The sequence below is a fragment of the Rhinichthys klamathensis genome, unplaced genomic scaffold, assembly GCF_029890125.1.
Source record: "Rhinichthys klamathensis goyatoka isolate OS25496 unplaced genomic scaffold, OSU_Roscu_1.1 h1tg000095l_1, whole genome shotgun sequence".
NCBI classification, from domain to species: Eukaryota; Metazoa; Chordata; class Actinopteri; order Cypriniformes; family Leuciscidae; genus Rhinichthys; species Rhinichthys klamathensis.
This window is the reverse complement of record NW_026606634.1, coordinates 419,593-435,860: the sequence shown is the minus strand read 5'-3', so window position 1 is coordinate 435,860 and position 16,268 is coordinate 419,593. Positions and strand designations below refer to the sequence as shown.

General features: G+C 43.4%; 1 protein-coding gene across 1 annotated transcript; it reads right to left on the bottom strand.

Moving 5' to 3' along the window:
- Positions 1 to 200: 200 nt before the first annotated feature.
- On the bottom strand, positions 201 to 16,135 carry mmp19 (matrix metallopeptidase 19). Its single transcript, XM_056252447.1, has 8 exons — positions 16,036 to 16,135; positions 14,488 to 14,621; positions 13,637 to 13,846; positions 11,460 to 11,705; positions 11,247 to 11,375; positions 10,938 to 11,102; positions 6,529 to 6,656; positions 201 to 439 (listed from the first exon to the last, which is right to left on the bottom strand). Exons 1-8 carry the CDS (start codon positions 16,050 to 16,052, stop codon positions 206 to 208), a joined length of 1,263 nt encoding a protein of 420 aa, XP_056108422.1. The 5' UTR covers positions 16,053 to 16,135; the 3' UTR covers positions 201 to 205.
- Positions 16,136 to 16,268: the final 133 nt, after the last annotated feature.

The window sequence follows — 16,268 nt, the reverse complement described above, 5'->3', positions numbered from 1 at the left end:
ATTCATCTTCCAAACCATGTCTTTGCCCAAATACACTTTCATAAACCTACATTAAATATTATATTTTAGAGCTGTTAGGATGGACTACGTGGGAAATTGCATACATACATCATTTACATCATATCCGTACACAGAGAAAAGGGGCTGTGGGTGTGTGTGCGAAGCTGAAGGCCAAAAGTGGCACACTTGCACACGACGGGGCAGATTAGCTACATCTCATCCAGCGAACACGCTTGCTGAGTGGATATCCAGAATCAGCAGAGAGTTGTTCATTCACGCGCCAGTACCTGTCGTCCTTGAAGAAATACATCTTCCCATTGGTCCATGTGAAAGCTGCATCAGGATTTGATGGGATGCCAGTAAACAGACGGGAAATGGGTTTGGGATAAATGCTGAGATCATTATAAACCATCTCATCCCACTGCCAATAGCCTGATCCCTGAAAAACAAGGATTTAATGAATTTTAGAATTCAAAACTTCACGAATGAATACATATATAATATAATATAATATAATATATGTGCATCGACAGCGCGTATCGACCGCAATGGGAAACCTAAAATGGCAAATGGGTCACCCTACTTGGACCTAAATGGATAGTTCACCCAAAAGTAAAAAAAAATGGGCTATATGCACGCATAACTTCCGCGTTTGACGCAAGGATGCTCGTGCGTTTCCGGTTGGGGAGATTTAAAGCGGAGGAAAACCGAGGAAAACGGGATTATGGGCAGAGTCTTCAAAATTTACTGTCCTCTCGTCTTTGAAACGAAACTATAATACGTTTAGATGTAATTTTATATATAGTTATGTTTATTTAATATAATAAACACAGAAGCATAAACAAAATGAGGAGTGTCTGTTTTGTCTGTTTTTGTGACTAACGTTTCTTTAGTGTAGCAATAAGAGTATACAAACCAATATAAATTCTCGGTATAGCATTGGACTCTACGATCGGCGGAAGTAATCCAGCATCCTTAGACCTTCACCGGAAATACCGCCGTGCATAGAGCCCATTGCCAATGATTTACTCACCCTCAAGTCATCCTAGGTGTATATGACTTTCTTCTTTCAGACGAATACAATCTGAGTTATATTAATACATGTCCTGGCTCTTCCAAGCTTGATAATGGCAGTGAATGGTTGTTTCTGTTTTGAAGTCCATAAAAAAGCATCCATCCATGATAAAAGTAAATCCACACAGGTTGAGGAGACCAAGATCTTGACCCGATGTGCTACCGAGTCACTTGTGGTTTCTCCTTAGTCTGTTTGTCGCCAAGGGTGTCAGTCCCCTGTGGAAAAGATGTCACAGCCAGCTCTACTGTGACGTCTAGCTTTCGCAGGAAGACGGCGCCACCTGTCTCAGCAGCCCTGAGACGGGCGACACAGAGTTGGAGGAAGTTGCTCTCCGGGAGATGGTGTCCTCACCTCTCCCTCCCCCGGAGGAGGGCCGGGTGGAGAATCTTTGTTCATTTTCTGTTCCGCCGCTGGCTCCCCGGAGTCCAGTGGTACCCACATTTTCAATAAGAGCTATTTATCCATTTCTGGGTCACAAGAGGTGCGGACTGCAGTGAGCGACGCTCCCATGCCTTGCCACTCCTTTCCCCCTCTTCCATTGCTCAGAGTACAGTGACGTCGCCACGGCCTTGTCACTCTCGTCTCCCTCTGAGTAAGGAGGCGCGGAAACCTGGACTCGACGCCCTCGGGCCTCGCTCCTCGTTTCCCCTCCTTCCTTCGCCTCGGGACAGCCAGCAGCCGAACGCCTCAGAAAGACGGGCCTTCCCTGCTGCCTGCCCCCCGGTGGAAGCAGGTAGGTGTTGCCCCGCACACCCAGACCCCTCTCTCGGCCGCAGCAATGCCTCCGGAGTCCGGTCCCTGCCTTCCACCTCGCTGCCCCTCCGCGGGTACGCCGGTAGTCCGGGTCAGCTCGTTGGTACGGTCTCTCGAAGCCTGGCTAGCGCTTCCGAGGCCTTCCCGCTGGCTCATCCGTACCATCCGGCTCGGCTATGCAATTCAGTTTGCCCGCCGGCTCCCCAAGTACAGGGGCATCCGCTTCACCCAAGTGCGGAGTGTCGATGGAAGGAGGAAAGAGATCGACGCTCTGCTGGCGAAGGACGCGATCGAGCCGGTCCCTCCAGCCGAGATGAGGTCTGGTTTCTACAGCCCTTACTTCATTGTACCCAAGAAAAGCGGTGGGTTACGGCCGATACTGGACCTGCAAGTTTTGAATTAGGCACTACACAAGCTCTCGTTCAGAATGCTCATGCAGAAGCGGATCTTCGAATGCATCCGTCCCCAGGATTGGTTTGCAGGGATCGACCTGAAGGATGCGTACTTCATGTCTCGATTCTTCCTCGACACAAACCGTTTCTTCGGTTTATGTTCGAGGGTTGGGCATATCAGTATAAGGTCCTACCCTTCGGCTTGGCCCTGTCGCCCCACGTCTTCACGAAAGTCGTGGAGGCGGCCATTGTCCCCATGAGAGAACATGGCATTCGCATTCTCAACTATCTCGACGACTGGCTTATAATAGCTCACTCGCGAGATCTGTTGTGCGAACACAGGGACTTGGTACTTCAGCACCTCAGCCGTTTGGGGCTTCAGGTCAACTGGGACAAGAGCAAACTCTGCCCCATGCAGAGGATCTCTTATCTCGGTATGGAGTTGGACTCGGTCGGTCAGACTGCGTGCCTCACCGAGGAGCACGTCCAGTCAGTGCTCAACTGCCTCAAGTCTTTTCAAGGCAGGTCAGCGGTCCCACTGAAACAGTTTCAGAGGCTCCTGGGGCATATGGCACCCGCAGTATATGAGACTGCTTCAGCGCTGAGCTCAGCCTGCTGCATATGAGACTGCTTCAGCGCTGGCTTCACAATCGAGTCCCGAGATGGGCGCGGCAGAGCAAAACGTTCCGGGTCAACATTACCCCGCACTGTCGCCAAACCTTCAGTCCTTGGTCGGACCCTGCTTTTCTATGGGCCGGAGTGCCCTTAGTCCAGGTGTCCAGGCATGCTGTGGCTTTCACAGATGCCTCTGCCAACGGATGGGGGGCCACGTACAACGGGCATGCAGTTTCAGGTCTGTGGACGGGGCCTCAGCTGCATTGGCACATCAACTGCCTAGAGTTGCAAGCAGTACGCTTGGCCTTGTGTCGCCTCAAGGGGCTGCTTCTGCACAAGCATGTACTGGTCCGTACGGACAGCACTGCGACCGTTGCCTATATCAACCATCAAGGTGGTCTACGCTCCCGTCGTATGTTGCGACTCGCCCGCCATCTCCTCCTAGGTCACTTCGGGCCATTCACATCCCTGGTGTGCTCAACCGTGCAGCCGACGAACTCTCACGGCAGCCGCCCCTTCCGGGAGAATGGCGACTCCATCCCCAGGCGGTTCAGCTGATGTGGGGAATCTTCGGAGCTGCTAAGATAGATCTGTTTGCCTCTCCGGACATGACCCATTGCCAGTTGTTTTATTCCCTGACCGGAGGACCCCTCAGCACGGATGCACTGGCGCACAGCTGGCCCCAGTGAGCCTTCTCGCACAGACACTGTGCAAAGTCAGGGAGGACGAGGAGCAGGTCTTGCTAGTTGCGCCGTACTAGCCCAACCGTACCTGGTTCCCAGAACTTATGCTCCTCGCGACAGCACCTCCTTGGCCCATTCCTCTGAGGAAGGACCTGCTTTCTCAGAGACGGGGCACTCTATGGCACCCGCGTCCAGACCTCTGGAGACTCCATGTCTGGTCCCTGGACGGGACGCGGAGGTTCTAGGTGGCCTACCACAGGCTGTGGTAGACACCATCAATTCCGCTAGAGCCCCCTCTACGAGGCGCCTCTATGCGTTGAAGTGGAACCTGTTGATCGATTGGTGTTCTTCCCGCCGGGAAGACCCCCGAACTCGCCCGATCAGAATCGTGCTTTCCTTCCTGCAAGATGGGTTGGAGTGAAGGCTGTCTCCCTCCACCCTGCCGTTGCCGCAATAGCCGCTCATCACGATGCAGTAGAAGGTAAGTCATCTATTTGGACACCACTAAATTACAACACACAAAAAACTACACTTACCTTGGCCTCGACATTACATACACAGGGAACCTCAACATGGCTGTGAAAGATCTGAGGGACAAAGCAAGGAGAGCTTTCTATGCAATAAAAAGAAACATTAAAATCTATATTCCAATTGAAATCTGGCTTAAAATTTTCCAATTTGTACTAGAACCAATAATTCTATATGGTAGTGAAATTTGGGGGCCAAAACTTAAAAATGAAGTAAGTTCATGCTGTAAGAGCATCCTACAGGTGCAGAGAAAAACACCGAATAACCTGTGCAGAGCAGAGCTCGGCCAATACCCCCTCTTACTAAAGATACAGAAAAGATCAATTAAATTTTACAATCACTTAAAATCAGTTAATCCCTAGACATATCATCACAAAGCCCTAACATACCAGGAGCTGCAAGCAGAAAAGAGTCCCCTCAGCCAGCTGGTGCTGAGGCTCTCTGCAGTAACAAGTCCCCAACAGCCTCAGGACAGCAACGCCAACTCAAGCAGACCAAACCAAATTATCAACAAGCAGAAAGAAAAATATACTGAATACTGGAAAGAAACGACCAAAACACAAAGTAAATTACAATTTTATCTGACCCTAAAAAGAGAATTCACACTGGCAAATTACCTGAGTACAATAAAATGTCCTAAACTAAGAAAAATGTTGACAACATACAGACTGAGTGAACACAGTCTGGCCATAGAGACGGGTCGGCACAGACAGAGCTGGCTCTCACAAGAGGAGAGACTCTGCTCCCAGTGTGACCGGGGACAGGTAGAGACAGAGCTGCACTTTCTAACCTCATGCCCCAAATATAATACACTAAGACAAAAACACTTCCCAAACATTTCCCAAATATATCCTGAATTCGAATCCATATCAGACACACAGAAAATCCCATATTTACTAGGAGAAATGACCAAATGTGAAATAATTGCTGCAAAATATGTCTCCTTATGCCATGAAATGAGGACAACCAGTGGAACCTCAGATGGATAAATAATTGTACACATTTTCAAATAATTATTATTTTGATTGTTTGATATTTTAGTAATTGTTTTATTTTATTTTTTATTGTTCACTTTTATTTATCTATATGTTTGTATGTCTATTGCTTTGGCAATATTGTGCTATTTTACACATTCATGCCAATAAAGCTAATTTGAATTTGAATTTGAAGTCATTAGGTCCTGGTCATCAGATTCCTTAAGGGTGCTAGGAGACTAAATCCGCCTCGTAATCCGCACCCCGTACCCTCTTGGGACTTAACTCTAGTGCTCAGAGCACTCCAGAGGCCCCCTTTTGAGCCCTTACTGACGGTTGAGTTAAATATCCTGTCTATGAAGACAGCTCTCCTGTTGGCTTTGGCTTCTTTTAAGAGGGTACGGGATCTGCAGGCATTTTCGGTCGACCAATCGTGAATGGAGTTCGGACCGGGTCTTTCTCACGTTGTTCTGAGACCCCGGTTCGGATATGTGCCCAAGGTTCCTACCACTCCGTTTGTAGATCAGGTAGTGAACCTGCAAGCGCTGCCCCCGGAGGAGGCAGACCCAGCCCTAGCTTTCCTCTGTCCCATCCGCCCTCTGCGTTGTTACGTGGACAGAACGCAAAGCTTCAGGACCTCAGATCAGCTCTTCGTCTGTTACGGAGGCCAGCAGAAGGGGAAGGCTGTCTCCAAGCGGAGGTTAGCCCACTGGTTAGTGGATGCTATCGTCCGGGCTTATGAGTCCCAGGACGTGCCTTGCCCACCTAGGTTGACGGCACACTCCACTAGGAGTGTCGCCTCCTCATGGGCGCTGGCGCTCGTTTTAATTCACTCGAAGGCAATTGGTCTCCCTAGCGTGATCCCAATTCGTTGGAAACTCCTCCGACGAGATGTCTCCGTTCCCTCCTCAGAGAACGAGGGTTACCATACTTAACCGAGACGTTTTTCCTCTTTGTCGCCATCTCTGTTCGAAATCTGCAATTGCAGTTATTCGCGGAATTATCAACTTTACGTGGGTTGTGCCTCGGCATGGCCACAAGCAGGGTTGAATCCAATGTTTTGAGGAGAATGTGCGGCTGTCAGTCGCCACGCCGGTGTGGATCCTGTCACAGATTATTCGAGCTAAAGCAAGCAGATAGTTTTGAACACTGGCTGGTTATGTACTTGATCAAAAATGTATTTTGGATAAGTTTTAACCCAAAAAAGTTACGGAGTGCAGCTTTAATGCAGCACAGACCTGAACCGGATGCGACGCAAGCAACCTGTTTTATAGAATACGGAAGTTTGTTGCACATAACCCCCATTTGCTAAGAAATATTGGTGAAGGAGTAAATGATTTGAGACACAGCATAAGTTCTCATGAATGGAGCTGAGCTAAACAGAAAACATCTATCAACAAAAAGAGTTTGTTTATATAGATAGAGCTTTTTGAGGACTCATGAATTTATCATGATTTTTTTTCTCTTAAGCATAGGTTGTGTATAATAATGTTAAAATCTCACTATACCTTAAAGAAGAAAATTTTCTTGTTCTTCTCATAATACAATGCAGCGTCGATGTTGGCAGGGATTCTTTTTAGTGGTTTGGGGTATCGATAGTCAAGGCGGTAATTTGTGAACCTCCAGACTTTTTCACCTGAGAAAGAGAAGCATGTGGGTAGAAGAAAAGTCTTCAGTTAAGTACTGACATAAATTATCCAATGAACATTTGTGTATGAAAGCTGTATGCATTTGTGCATCAGATCAGGCAAGATGTTTTTAAAGGAATATTCAGAGTTTGCTACAATTTAAGCTCAATCAACAGCACTTGTGGCCTTATGTTACTGGGTTTACCACACAAATCATTCGACCAATTACTTGACCCTTCACTTCCCCCCCAAAAAAGTAGTGATGCGTTCATGAACAATTCACAGTCCAGTTTTTTCTCTCCATGGATTTCGCTCACACCAAACTTGTTTTTATTTATTTTATTGCACTTGATTTGCCCGAGAGCCATCCGTTACATTACTTAAAGACTTTTTTAACTGTAAGACGGGAAGGTTGGTGAATGTCAAGACATTTTCATGTTTCAACCTGTGACGTAAAACACATCAGTAACACCCCACTCGTGATTATTTAAGCTTTTACGCGTTTTGAAAAATGCGTTTGTTAACAAGTGTTTAAACAGGACTACAGAGATTGCCGAAAAGATAAACTCGTCAACTCACTAGTCGCTTTCAAAGCCTCATAGTGGTTATCATCGTGCTCTTGCCAATTATTCCAACTCAAACTTTCTGACTTGTAGATGTAAGAATAAAGAGTTGGTGACATTAAAGTCATGCGACAGTGGTGCAGCCTTTTACTTCTGGCAGGGTTATTATTATTTTTTTTAGCTTTTACTTCTGGTGATTGTTTTTAGGCTTTAAAATTAATTAAAGTTGTTCATTTGTGAGAATACACACCATATTACTAATCTGGTAGAACTATTCCTTTGACCACTTTATTAATAATCTTACAGATCTGTCTCAACTCTACACAGCATACCAACTTGACACTGCAACAGTAACCATGGTTTCTTTCCTCTCTAGCACCCTGGTTTCTGTGTCTCCTCTATGGCTAAAGAAGATTAAGGAGAAAATCCCAGCACCATGATATAACTAGCACACATATACTCTCAAGAGGGCAACCAAGAACATGGAGCGCACGTGGACCAGGAATACCAAACTACAGTTATAGGATAGCATTACTAGTTACAGAAAGGCTTTAAAAGTTGCAAGGTCTGCTTACTTTTCTAAACAACCCTAATGTATTGTGTTCAATACTGTAGAAAACTGACAAAATCGTAATTTCCGTTTCATGCTGAATTTAATTATTGTACCAAAAACCTCCAAACGCGAGACCATAGAATATAATCTGGCTTTTGATGGATGTACTGTTGTTTCTCGGCTACAGCACTATCAAATACTTAAGAACACAACATCTAGCAAACTGACAAAGATGAACTGAAACACAGGACTGAGATAACGAGCAACTAAACAAGACACAGGTGAACATAATCAGAAACAATGTACACTAGTAGAAACAGTGGCTGCACCCGAAATCACGTAAGTTATTACTCCACAACCGCTAAACAAATATCTACTATATATGAATGTGAGTAGAATGTAATCTGGACGTACTATATTCGCCATGTTGTCATTATCATGTAATGTGGCCTCATGGGATAGTAAAGTGTCCATCTTATGCACACTTCAGAATCTCGCCGGAAGAATCAGGTCATCCGGGAACTTTTTGCCTACTCTTTTATTAGTACTGTGAATTCGGACATACTGTCTTCCCCCGAGTATATAGTAGGGAAGTATGCGATTTTGGATGCAGCCAGGAACAAAACACAGGAGAAGGAAACAGAAACAATGTAAAAAAAATGAAAACTAACATCAAAATACGAATCCTTAGACACAACAGAAACAGAACACAAAAACACAGAGCACACAGAAACAGGCGCTGTAGATACTTTTAGTATTTAGCTCCTAAACTCTAAAATAGCCTTTCTAGCAGTGTTTGGGGAGCAGACATTTCTGTTATTTTAACTCTAAAGACACAACTTTTTAACCAAGCATACACATAACTCATTCCCTTAATCCCCTTACACAAATCCTGGATTATTGTGCAAACTATTGCACTGCTTTAGAGCAGCAGAATAATAAAAGTGGAGTCTATGCTTACACTGTCTGTCTGTTTCACTGTCTCATCCCCAGGTTACCAGAGTCAGTCTGATCCAGTCTGTACCCAGGGCAGATGTTTTATTTATGACCAGCTCTGACCACAACACAGTCCTCTTCAACTTCAGCACACAAACCCCATCAAACTGACAAACTACATACTGTTTTTATCTATAGTATTTATCATTTAAAGCTAAATACCATCCATTTTAATTATACCATACCATTGAAATCAACTTCCACATTATAATAGTCAACCTCCTGACCTCCATTGAGCTAGATTTCTCCAAAGGTGGTTGTTGTTGTTTTTCTCCACTACTACTCCGTAAAAAAAATACTTTTTGAAGTTCATAAAGTTTTTTTTTTGTTCAAAATTAAAAATCAGTCAATACATCATCAATCCAAAACGTGTTTTTGTCTTACCCTGATTCACTATGGTAAGTCTATTATAAATGTTTATATTTTAGACTTAGCAGGATGGTTTTCAAGGAAAATTGCGTACTTGCATCACTCGTCCGTGTGTCTCGTCATATCCGTAAATGGAGAAAAGTTGCTCCGGCTACTTTGATGCGTGTCTGGTGTGGAAGTGGCAGACGTTAGTTGTCACAACGAGCAAGAAAGGTTGACATGGAGCCGCTAAATCGCCAACCTCAGAGGAATCACCCGTTAAAAAAACAACAACAAAAAACGCAGAACAAAGGTGTCACAATTATGTTCTGTTAGTTTAATTTTCATGGACTTTTAGTTTGGCTCTCTTCAGTCACCTGTTTTCTTTGTTCTAGTTTCCCGCTAACAATCAGTTTCCATGGAGACTCATTAATCATCACAGCTGTTTGTCATTATGTTTATCACCATGGTGTATTTAAGTTCCTTAAAGGGATACTTCAGGATTTAGCATTAAGCTTTGTATTAGTAGAAAACCTGTAGTATTTTCGAATTACCATGCTTTCCACCCTCACATCCCCCTGAGACGAGAGATTTATGTATTTTTTGTCTGGAAAAAATCCTCCAATGAGGCAAAAATCGTCATTTTGTGTCATCGGAGGATTTTTTGGCCAGAGGCTAAAGACTACAGTCAGTAGTAGGGTCTGTCCCGCATGTTCTCAACCCGCCCATAGAGGCTGGGATCTCACTCACAGAATGTACACATAGTGTCAGCCATCTTTTTTTGTAAGCTAAGCTAGCAGGCTCTTGTTCTGTGGAGAAAGCTGAGTAGTAGGGGTTACCATCCTCTTTTTCCCGGACATGTCCGGCCGTCGATGTCCGGGATTCAGCTTTTGCTTTCTGCAGTCGCCATTCATTGTTTACATGCACACCTTTTGTTTCAATCTAACTGAACTCATTCCGATTGGTGAATCTGAATGTAGTGTTTACATGAACGCTAAACAAATTTTTGAACGCAAAAATTCCCGCTCCTCCGTGAGAGACACGAGACTGGTGCGTCTCACAGGTGTCGGCCGCTCATCGGTAATCACGCCACCGGTCTCCCGCGGCCCTAGCCTCGTCCTGCTCCCGGACATTTTGGGCGATCTCGAAACACATTTTCGGGCAGAGTCATCACGGAGACTCACTAGTAGCCTAGACTTGTTGTTTAACTACTGCGCTCTGTTACCGGTAGGCGTGGCCTCCTAGGGCAGCGAAGCAAGTGCTTTCTGGGAGTTGTTGTCTTTCATCCACATAAGCCAAAAATACATTTTCTGTCTTTTCTCAGTCTAGAAAGCTCCAAATTCAAAAATAATTTCACATATCTTCTACATAAATGACCCATTTTAAATACACATCCATCTTTCCAAAGGTGAAATATCCCCTTAATTCCTTTCCCTCATTGTCTGGTATTGTTTGTGCATAGCACACTGTTTCGTGTTGTTTGCTCTTTCTATGAATTACCTGCATTTGAGTTCTTTAATAAACCTTGTTTTATTTGATTTTTTCGCCCCAAATTTTTTTCAGTGTATCACCTGATAGAGTTTTGGTTCCTTGCCATTGTTGCCTTTGGTTACTATAAAGCACTACTGTATATAAATAAAATCAAGTTGACAAGTTTTAATTGTAAGGTGGGACTACAGCTGCCATATTGGGAATTCTCATTTCTCCAATTGGACCGTGGACTTTTGTGAGTAAAATCTCATTCATTATGCTCCAACACAATTCCAACAATTTTCAATAAAACATTTTAAAAAGCATATAAAACACCACTTTAATGTAGAATGATCTACCTTTAAAGAAGTATGTCTTGTTGGTTCTTGGGGAATATACAGCTGCATTCAGGTTTCCTGGCAGCCCCTTCCATAGCAGACTTATTTTGACTGGAGAGTTATGGCCCATATCTGTTACCGTCCACACATAATCCCCACTAAACGCATACGTCTTGCGCCAGGGACCTAAGACAAATAATTACGGTTTTAGAACATTTTCTATAACATATATCATTATATAATTAGTTATTGAACAAGCAAATTTACTGCATTTGATAAACTTGAATGAACTGAGGTCATGTGTATCGTTATACGGCACGGTTTTCTCACCCAGCATTATAGCATCAAGTTTAGCATTGCATGGATCTAGCACATCACTCCTGGGGAATGGGGCCATGGTTGTGGGATATGTTTCGTCATAGATATCATCAGCAGTAGTTGTACTGGAGATCTTTTTACCTGAATTCATGAGAGTAATTAGCAAAGACACTTATATCCATTGGCAAACATTTATGTATTTAAAAATTCACTTGATTATCTCACCATATATGGCTTGGATTCCTCTGATATCATCAATGTGCAGTCTAAAATTAGCTTGGTAACCAGTGTAGTGCGCTGCCATAAGAGCACCGCTGTACTGAGAATGACCCAAGCCAAGAGCGTGGCCGATCTCATGAGCCGCAACAATGCGCAGATTAGAACCATAATACTTCCCTTCAGTCCAGAATTCATCTTCATCAAAGTGAACTATTCCTGATGGAGGGGCTTCAGCATGGGCAAGAACATGGCCTAACAACATATTATTACGTAACACTTTAGAACAATGCTCCGTCATTACAGTTTTTCTCGATTGCTTAAACACTATAACCAGGCTTTTGAACTAAAATTTCAAAACCATAATGCCATTTATGAAAAAGCACACCCATTTCACTGAACTATGAACACTATTCCCCTGTTTTGACACATAAGTCAGATTTGTTGAACTGTCACAGCAAAACTCTACACACAAATCCCTTCATTTCTCATTGCCTACACCACGTGGTCATTTAGAAAGCACTAGCATTCAAAATTGTTTACTCAAGTCAGCTCAGCTTCAGCTCAGTTAGCACACAATTACCCAGGTGAAAACACTAAGAGTCAAAATTGAACACACACACAGTCAGATCCTTCAATAGATAGTATAACCTTCAAAAGGTTATACAATCTTTTATAAAAGATAAAAATCAGTTTACTGAGTTTTGGAACAATGGATCCACAGAGAAATTAAGCAATAGGAAGAGGAGGAGGAGGAGGGAGAGGAAGAGGAGGAGGAAGAGGAGGAGGAGGGAGAGGAAGAGGAGGAGGAAAAGGAGGAGGAAGAGGAATTGGAGGAGGAATAGGAGGAGGAAGAGGAGGAGGAGGAATAAGAGGAGGAGGAGGAGAAGAAGGAGTAGGAGGAGGAAGGGCAAGGGCAAGAAGGCAAGCAGTCTCGGATGAAATTCAAGCCACTTTAGTTGACCATGTCCTTGTCCATGGTATGACTATGAGGGAGGCTGGGCAACGAGTACAGACAAGCAACATGACTTACCAGTTTTGGAAATGTTGTTTTGAATTTATTGCACCAGTGTGTAAGACTATGTTGTAGTGTGTGTATTTTTGAGGGCTTGTGTGTCCTGTCTGAGGGCAAAGTTTGGTTTTTCAGCAAGAGTGAATGGTTTTGAGTGTAGAGCTTCATTTTGACCTGAAAATAGGATGTTTGGGGAATTGGGTGAGACGTTATGGATTTGTGTTTACTGTTTTGAGAATACGAGGCATAGTTTCAAGAAATGTGTTTAAGCAATCGAGAAAAACTGTAATAGGTTCCTATGAAGGAAGTAATGCAGGACAAATGAGTTCTACATTAACACTTCAGCTACAACTAATACTGAAACAAGATGAACTACTCAGTAAGTAACAGCAAATTAAAAAAAGCTGTTAGTTCATAAAATTTAATCTAAATAAAAAATGAATTTAAAAAATGAATTCGATGGGTTTGAAAGCTTCTATATATGACGTGCCTGACAGAAGCCTTTAAGATTCTATATAGAATGTTTTCTTTGTGACTAGCCTGGGAAAACCCAGACAACTTCGGGCAAATTTAGATTAGCTCTGAAAGTTAGTCTGGCAAAGAGCTCATTCAAACCCATTTCCAATCCGTCGAAATCGAGGCACCAATCAGAAGCGTTGGGGCGGGGTTTACACGATGACGACAGCGCTGGGATTTTGAACATGATTTTGTAGCCTACATTACAAAGATGGATGCCGCCGTCGAACATCACTCGTTCCAATCAGCTATCGCATCTGTTTTAAACCATTTGAACGTTTCCTTTTTGGTAAAAACCGAACAAAGAACAACACTCGGAGATGTTTCTCCGCCGCTCTGCATACGTCATCTCCTTCATCGCTCTGATTGGGTTTAGGTCTATCCGCGACGTCCGTTGGTGACGCCCCTCTGGAAATGATTTGTCTATGACGCTTTGCCAGACCATAACTCAGTTACAACTGAGAATGCTCTGGTTTTAACCAGGCTACTTTGTGACCAGATGGTGTCTAACATTAGATCTTATTGAATCGTAAAACGCCATGACAGGAGTAAAACACATAAAACACTATTTAATTGTATTATGTTCCATTATGTTTTGTAATATATCATTTTTAATATTATATTAAATAGTAAGATTCATTTGGTGAGATTTACTTACCAGGACCATCAAAAGGTGAAGGACAGCCATCTCTCTTGTGAAATGAGATCCTAATATCAGCAAGCCCAGAGCTGACCTCTTTAAAGCTGAGTGGGGTGACCTCACTCCAGTAGGTAAAGGCTGAGCGTATGGCTGTCTGTGTCGCGCTTTTCCCCATATCTGGTGTGTGGCTGTAAATCCGATATGTTAAGTTTTTCTTTCGCCAAAATCCTACAAAATAAGAAACACAAACTAAAAACCCAAACAGCTGTTTTCTCCATGTAAAGGGCAAAGTTGATTTCTTTGGTTATTGCCTACCATTTCATTCTATCCTTTACTGCATCAATTGTAAATGACCATATTCAATTGTTTAGTACGTTTGAGCTTCTGCAATGAGGTTTGTTTGCAAGCGGGTTTGGTTGAGCTGGTTCATGTTCGCTGATCAATGTAATGTGACTAAAACCCTAAATTAAGTTAATAACTGGACCACATTTGCATCCAGAATTAAATTTAAAGTGTCGACGCTGGCTTTCAGGACTGTCACTGGAACAGCACGACTCATTCTTACAAGTGTACAATCTGTTGTAACTTAAGTGAGTATAAAGTGTAAATCATGTGTTATGAGTCATCATACTCTTCAAAGTTATAAACACAAATAGCAAGTAGGCCTATAATAATAATGTGAAATGTTTTTTTGTATCATTATTCATGATACAAGATGATACAACATATTATAAGGCATTGTGCATGCATCGCAATGCATTAAGATGACCCTTTCTTATGACTAGAAAGGGTTCATAGAAACTGTTTGTGATTTAGTAATAAAGGAGGTTGACTGAATTATTAAACAATCTGGAAGTATAGGCACCCACCACCAAATCGCCTGTACTTGAAAGACTTCTGGTTGAAGGGGTCCTCAACACCACACCGCGGCTGCCTCATTTTAAGAAGAGTAGCTCTGTCGAGACGTCCAGTGACTGACAGCCCCGACACCCTCTGAAAGAGACTTTCACAAATACGACACGACACAAAAGAGATTACAATGTGAGTGTGACCCATAAGAATTTATATAAAATTAGGATCAAGTCGGTGGTAAAATCAAGCATTTGACATGCATTTTTAAAATGTGTGTGTATGTGTATATATATATATATATACACTCACCGGCCACTTTATTAGGTACCCCATGCTAGTAACGGGTTGGACCCCCTTTTGCCTTCAGAACTGCCTCAATTCTTCGTGGCATAGATTCAACAAGGTGCTGGAAGCATTCCTCAGGGAGTTTGGTCCATATTGACATGATGGCATCACACAGTTGCCGCAGATTTGTCGGCTGCACATCCATGATGCGAATCTCCCGTTCCACCACATCCCAAAGATGCTCTATTGGGTTGAGATCTGGTGACTGTGTGGAGGCCATTTTAGTACAGTGAACTCATTGTCATGTTCAAGAAACCAATTTGAAATGATTAGAGCTTTGTGACATGGTGGAAGTAGCCATCAGAGGATGGGTACATGGTGGCAATAAAGGGATGGACATGGTCAGAAACAATGCTCAGGTAGGCCGTGGCATTTAAACGATGCCCAATTGGCACTAAGGGGCCTAAAGTGTGCCAGGAAAACATCCCCCACACCATTACACCACCACCACCAGCCTGCACAGTGGTAACAAGGCATGATGGTTCCATGTTCTCATTCTGTTTACGCCAAATTCTGACTCTAACATCTGAATGTCTCAACAGAAATCGAGACTCATCAGACCAGGCAACATTTTTCCAGTCTTCAACTGTTCAATTTTGGTGAGCTCTTGCAAATTGTAGCCTCTTTTTCCTATTTGTAGTGGAGATGAGTGGTACCCGGTGGAGTCTTCTGCTGTTGTAGCCCATCCGCCTCAAGGTTGTGCGTGTTGTGGCTTCACAAATGCTTTGCTGCATACCTCGGTTGTAACGAGTGGTTATTTCAGTCACTGTTGCCCTTCTATCAGCTCGAACCAATCTGGCCATTCTCCTCTGACCTCTGGCATCAACAAGGCATTTCCGCCCACAGAACTGCCGCTCACTGGATGTTTTTTCTTTTTCGGACCATTCTCTGTAAACCCTAGAGATGGTTGTGCGTGAAAATCCCAGTAGATTAGCAGCTTCTGAAATACTCAGACCAGCCCTTCTGGCACCAACAATCATGCCACGTTCAAAGTCACTCAAATCAACTTTCTTCCCCATACTGATGCTCGGTTTGAACTGCAGGAGATTGTCTTGACCATGTCTACATGCCTAAATGCACTGAGTTGCCGCCATGTGATTGGCTGCTTAGAAATTAAGTGTTAACGAGCAGTTGGACAGGTGTACCTAATAAAGTGGCCGGTGAGTGTATATATACATATATATATATATATATATATATAATAACAACATTGATTTTACCTAACAGCCACCTTCATATCCCACTCACTGGAATCTTTCTGAACTTCCGGGTTCAGTGGAGTATCTAGATATCCAAACCGCCTCAGGTATATCTATGAAATGTGAAAATATATGCAGTCTAACAAAAACGACCCCATTAATCATTAAAAAATGTAAATGCATGTGTTATGAATGTTAAAATATTACAGATGTATTGTCAAAACCAGCAAACTGTGGCTAATCATTTTAAGTCA

What these genes read in the sequence shown, in the direction of transcription:
- mmp19 (XM_056252447.1), bottom strand. An exon ending in CAAGTACAGGCGATTTGGTG is followed by an intron (nt 13,847 to 14,487) that starts GTGGGTGCCTAT and finishes CTTATTTTGTAG; the next exon opens with GATTTTGGCGAAAGAAAAAC. An exon ending in AGAAAATTTTCTTCTTTAAG is followed by an intron (nt 440 to 6,528) that starts GTATAGTGAGAT and finishes CTTGTTTTTCAG; the next exon opens with GGATCAGGCTATTGGCAGTG.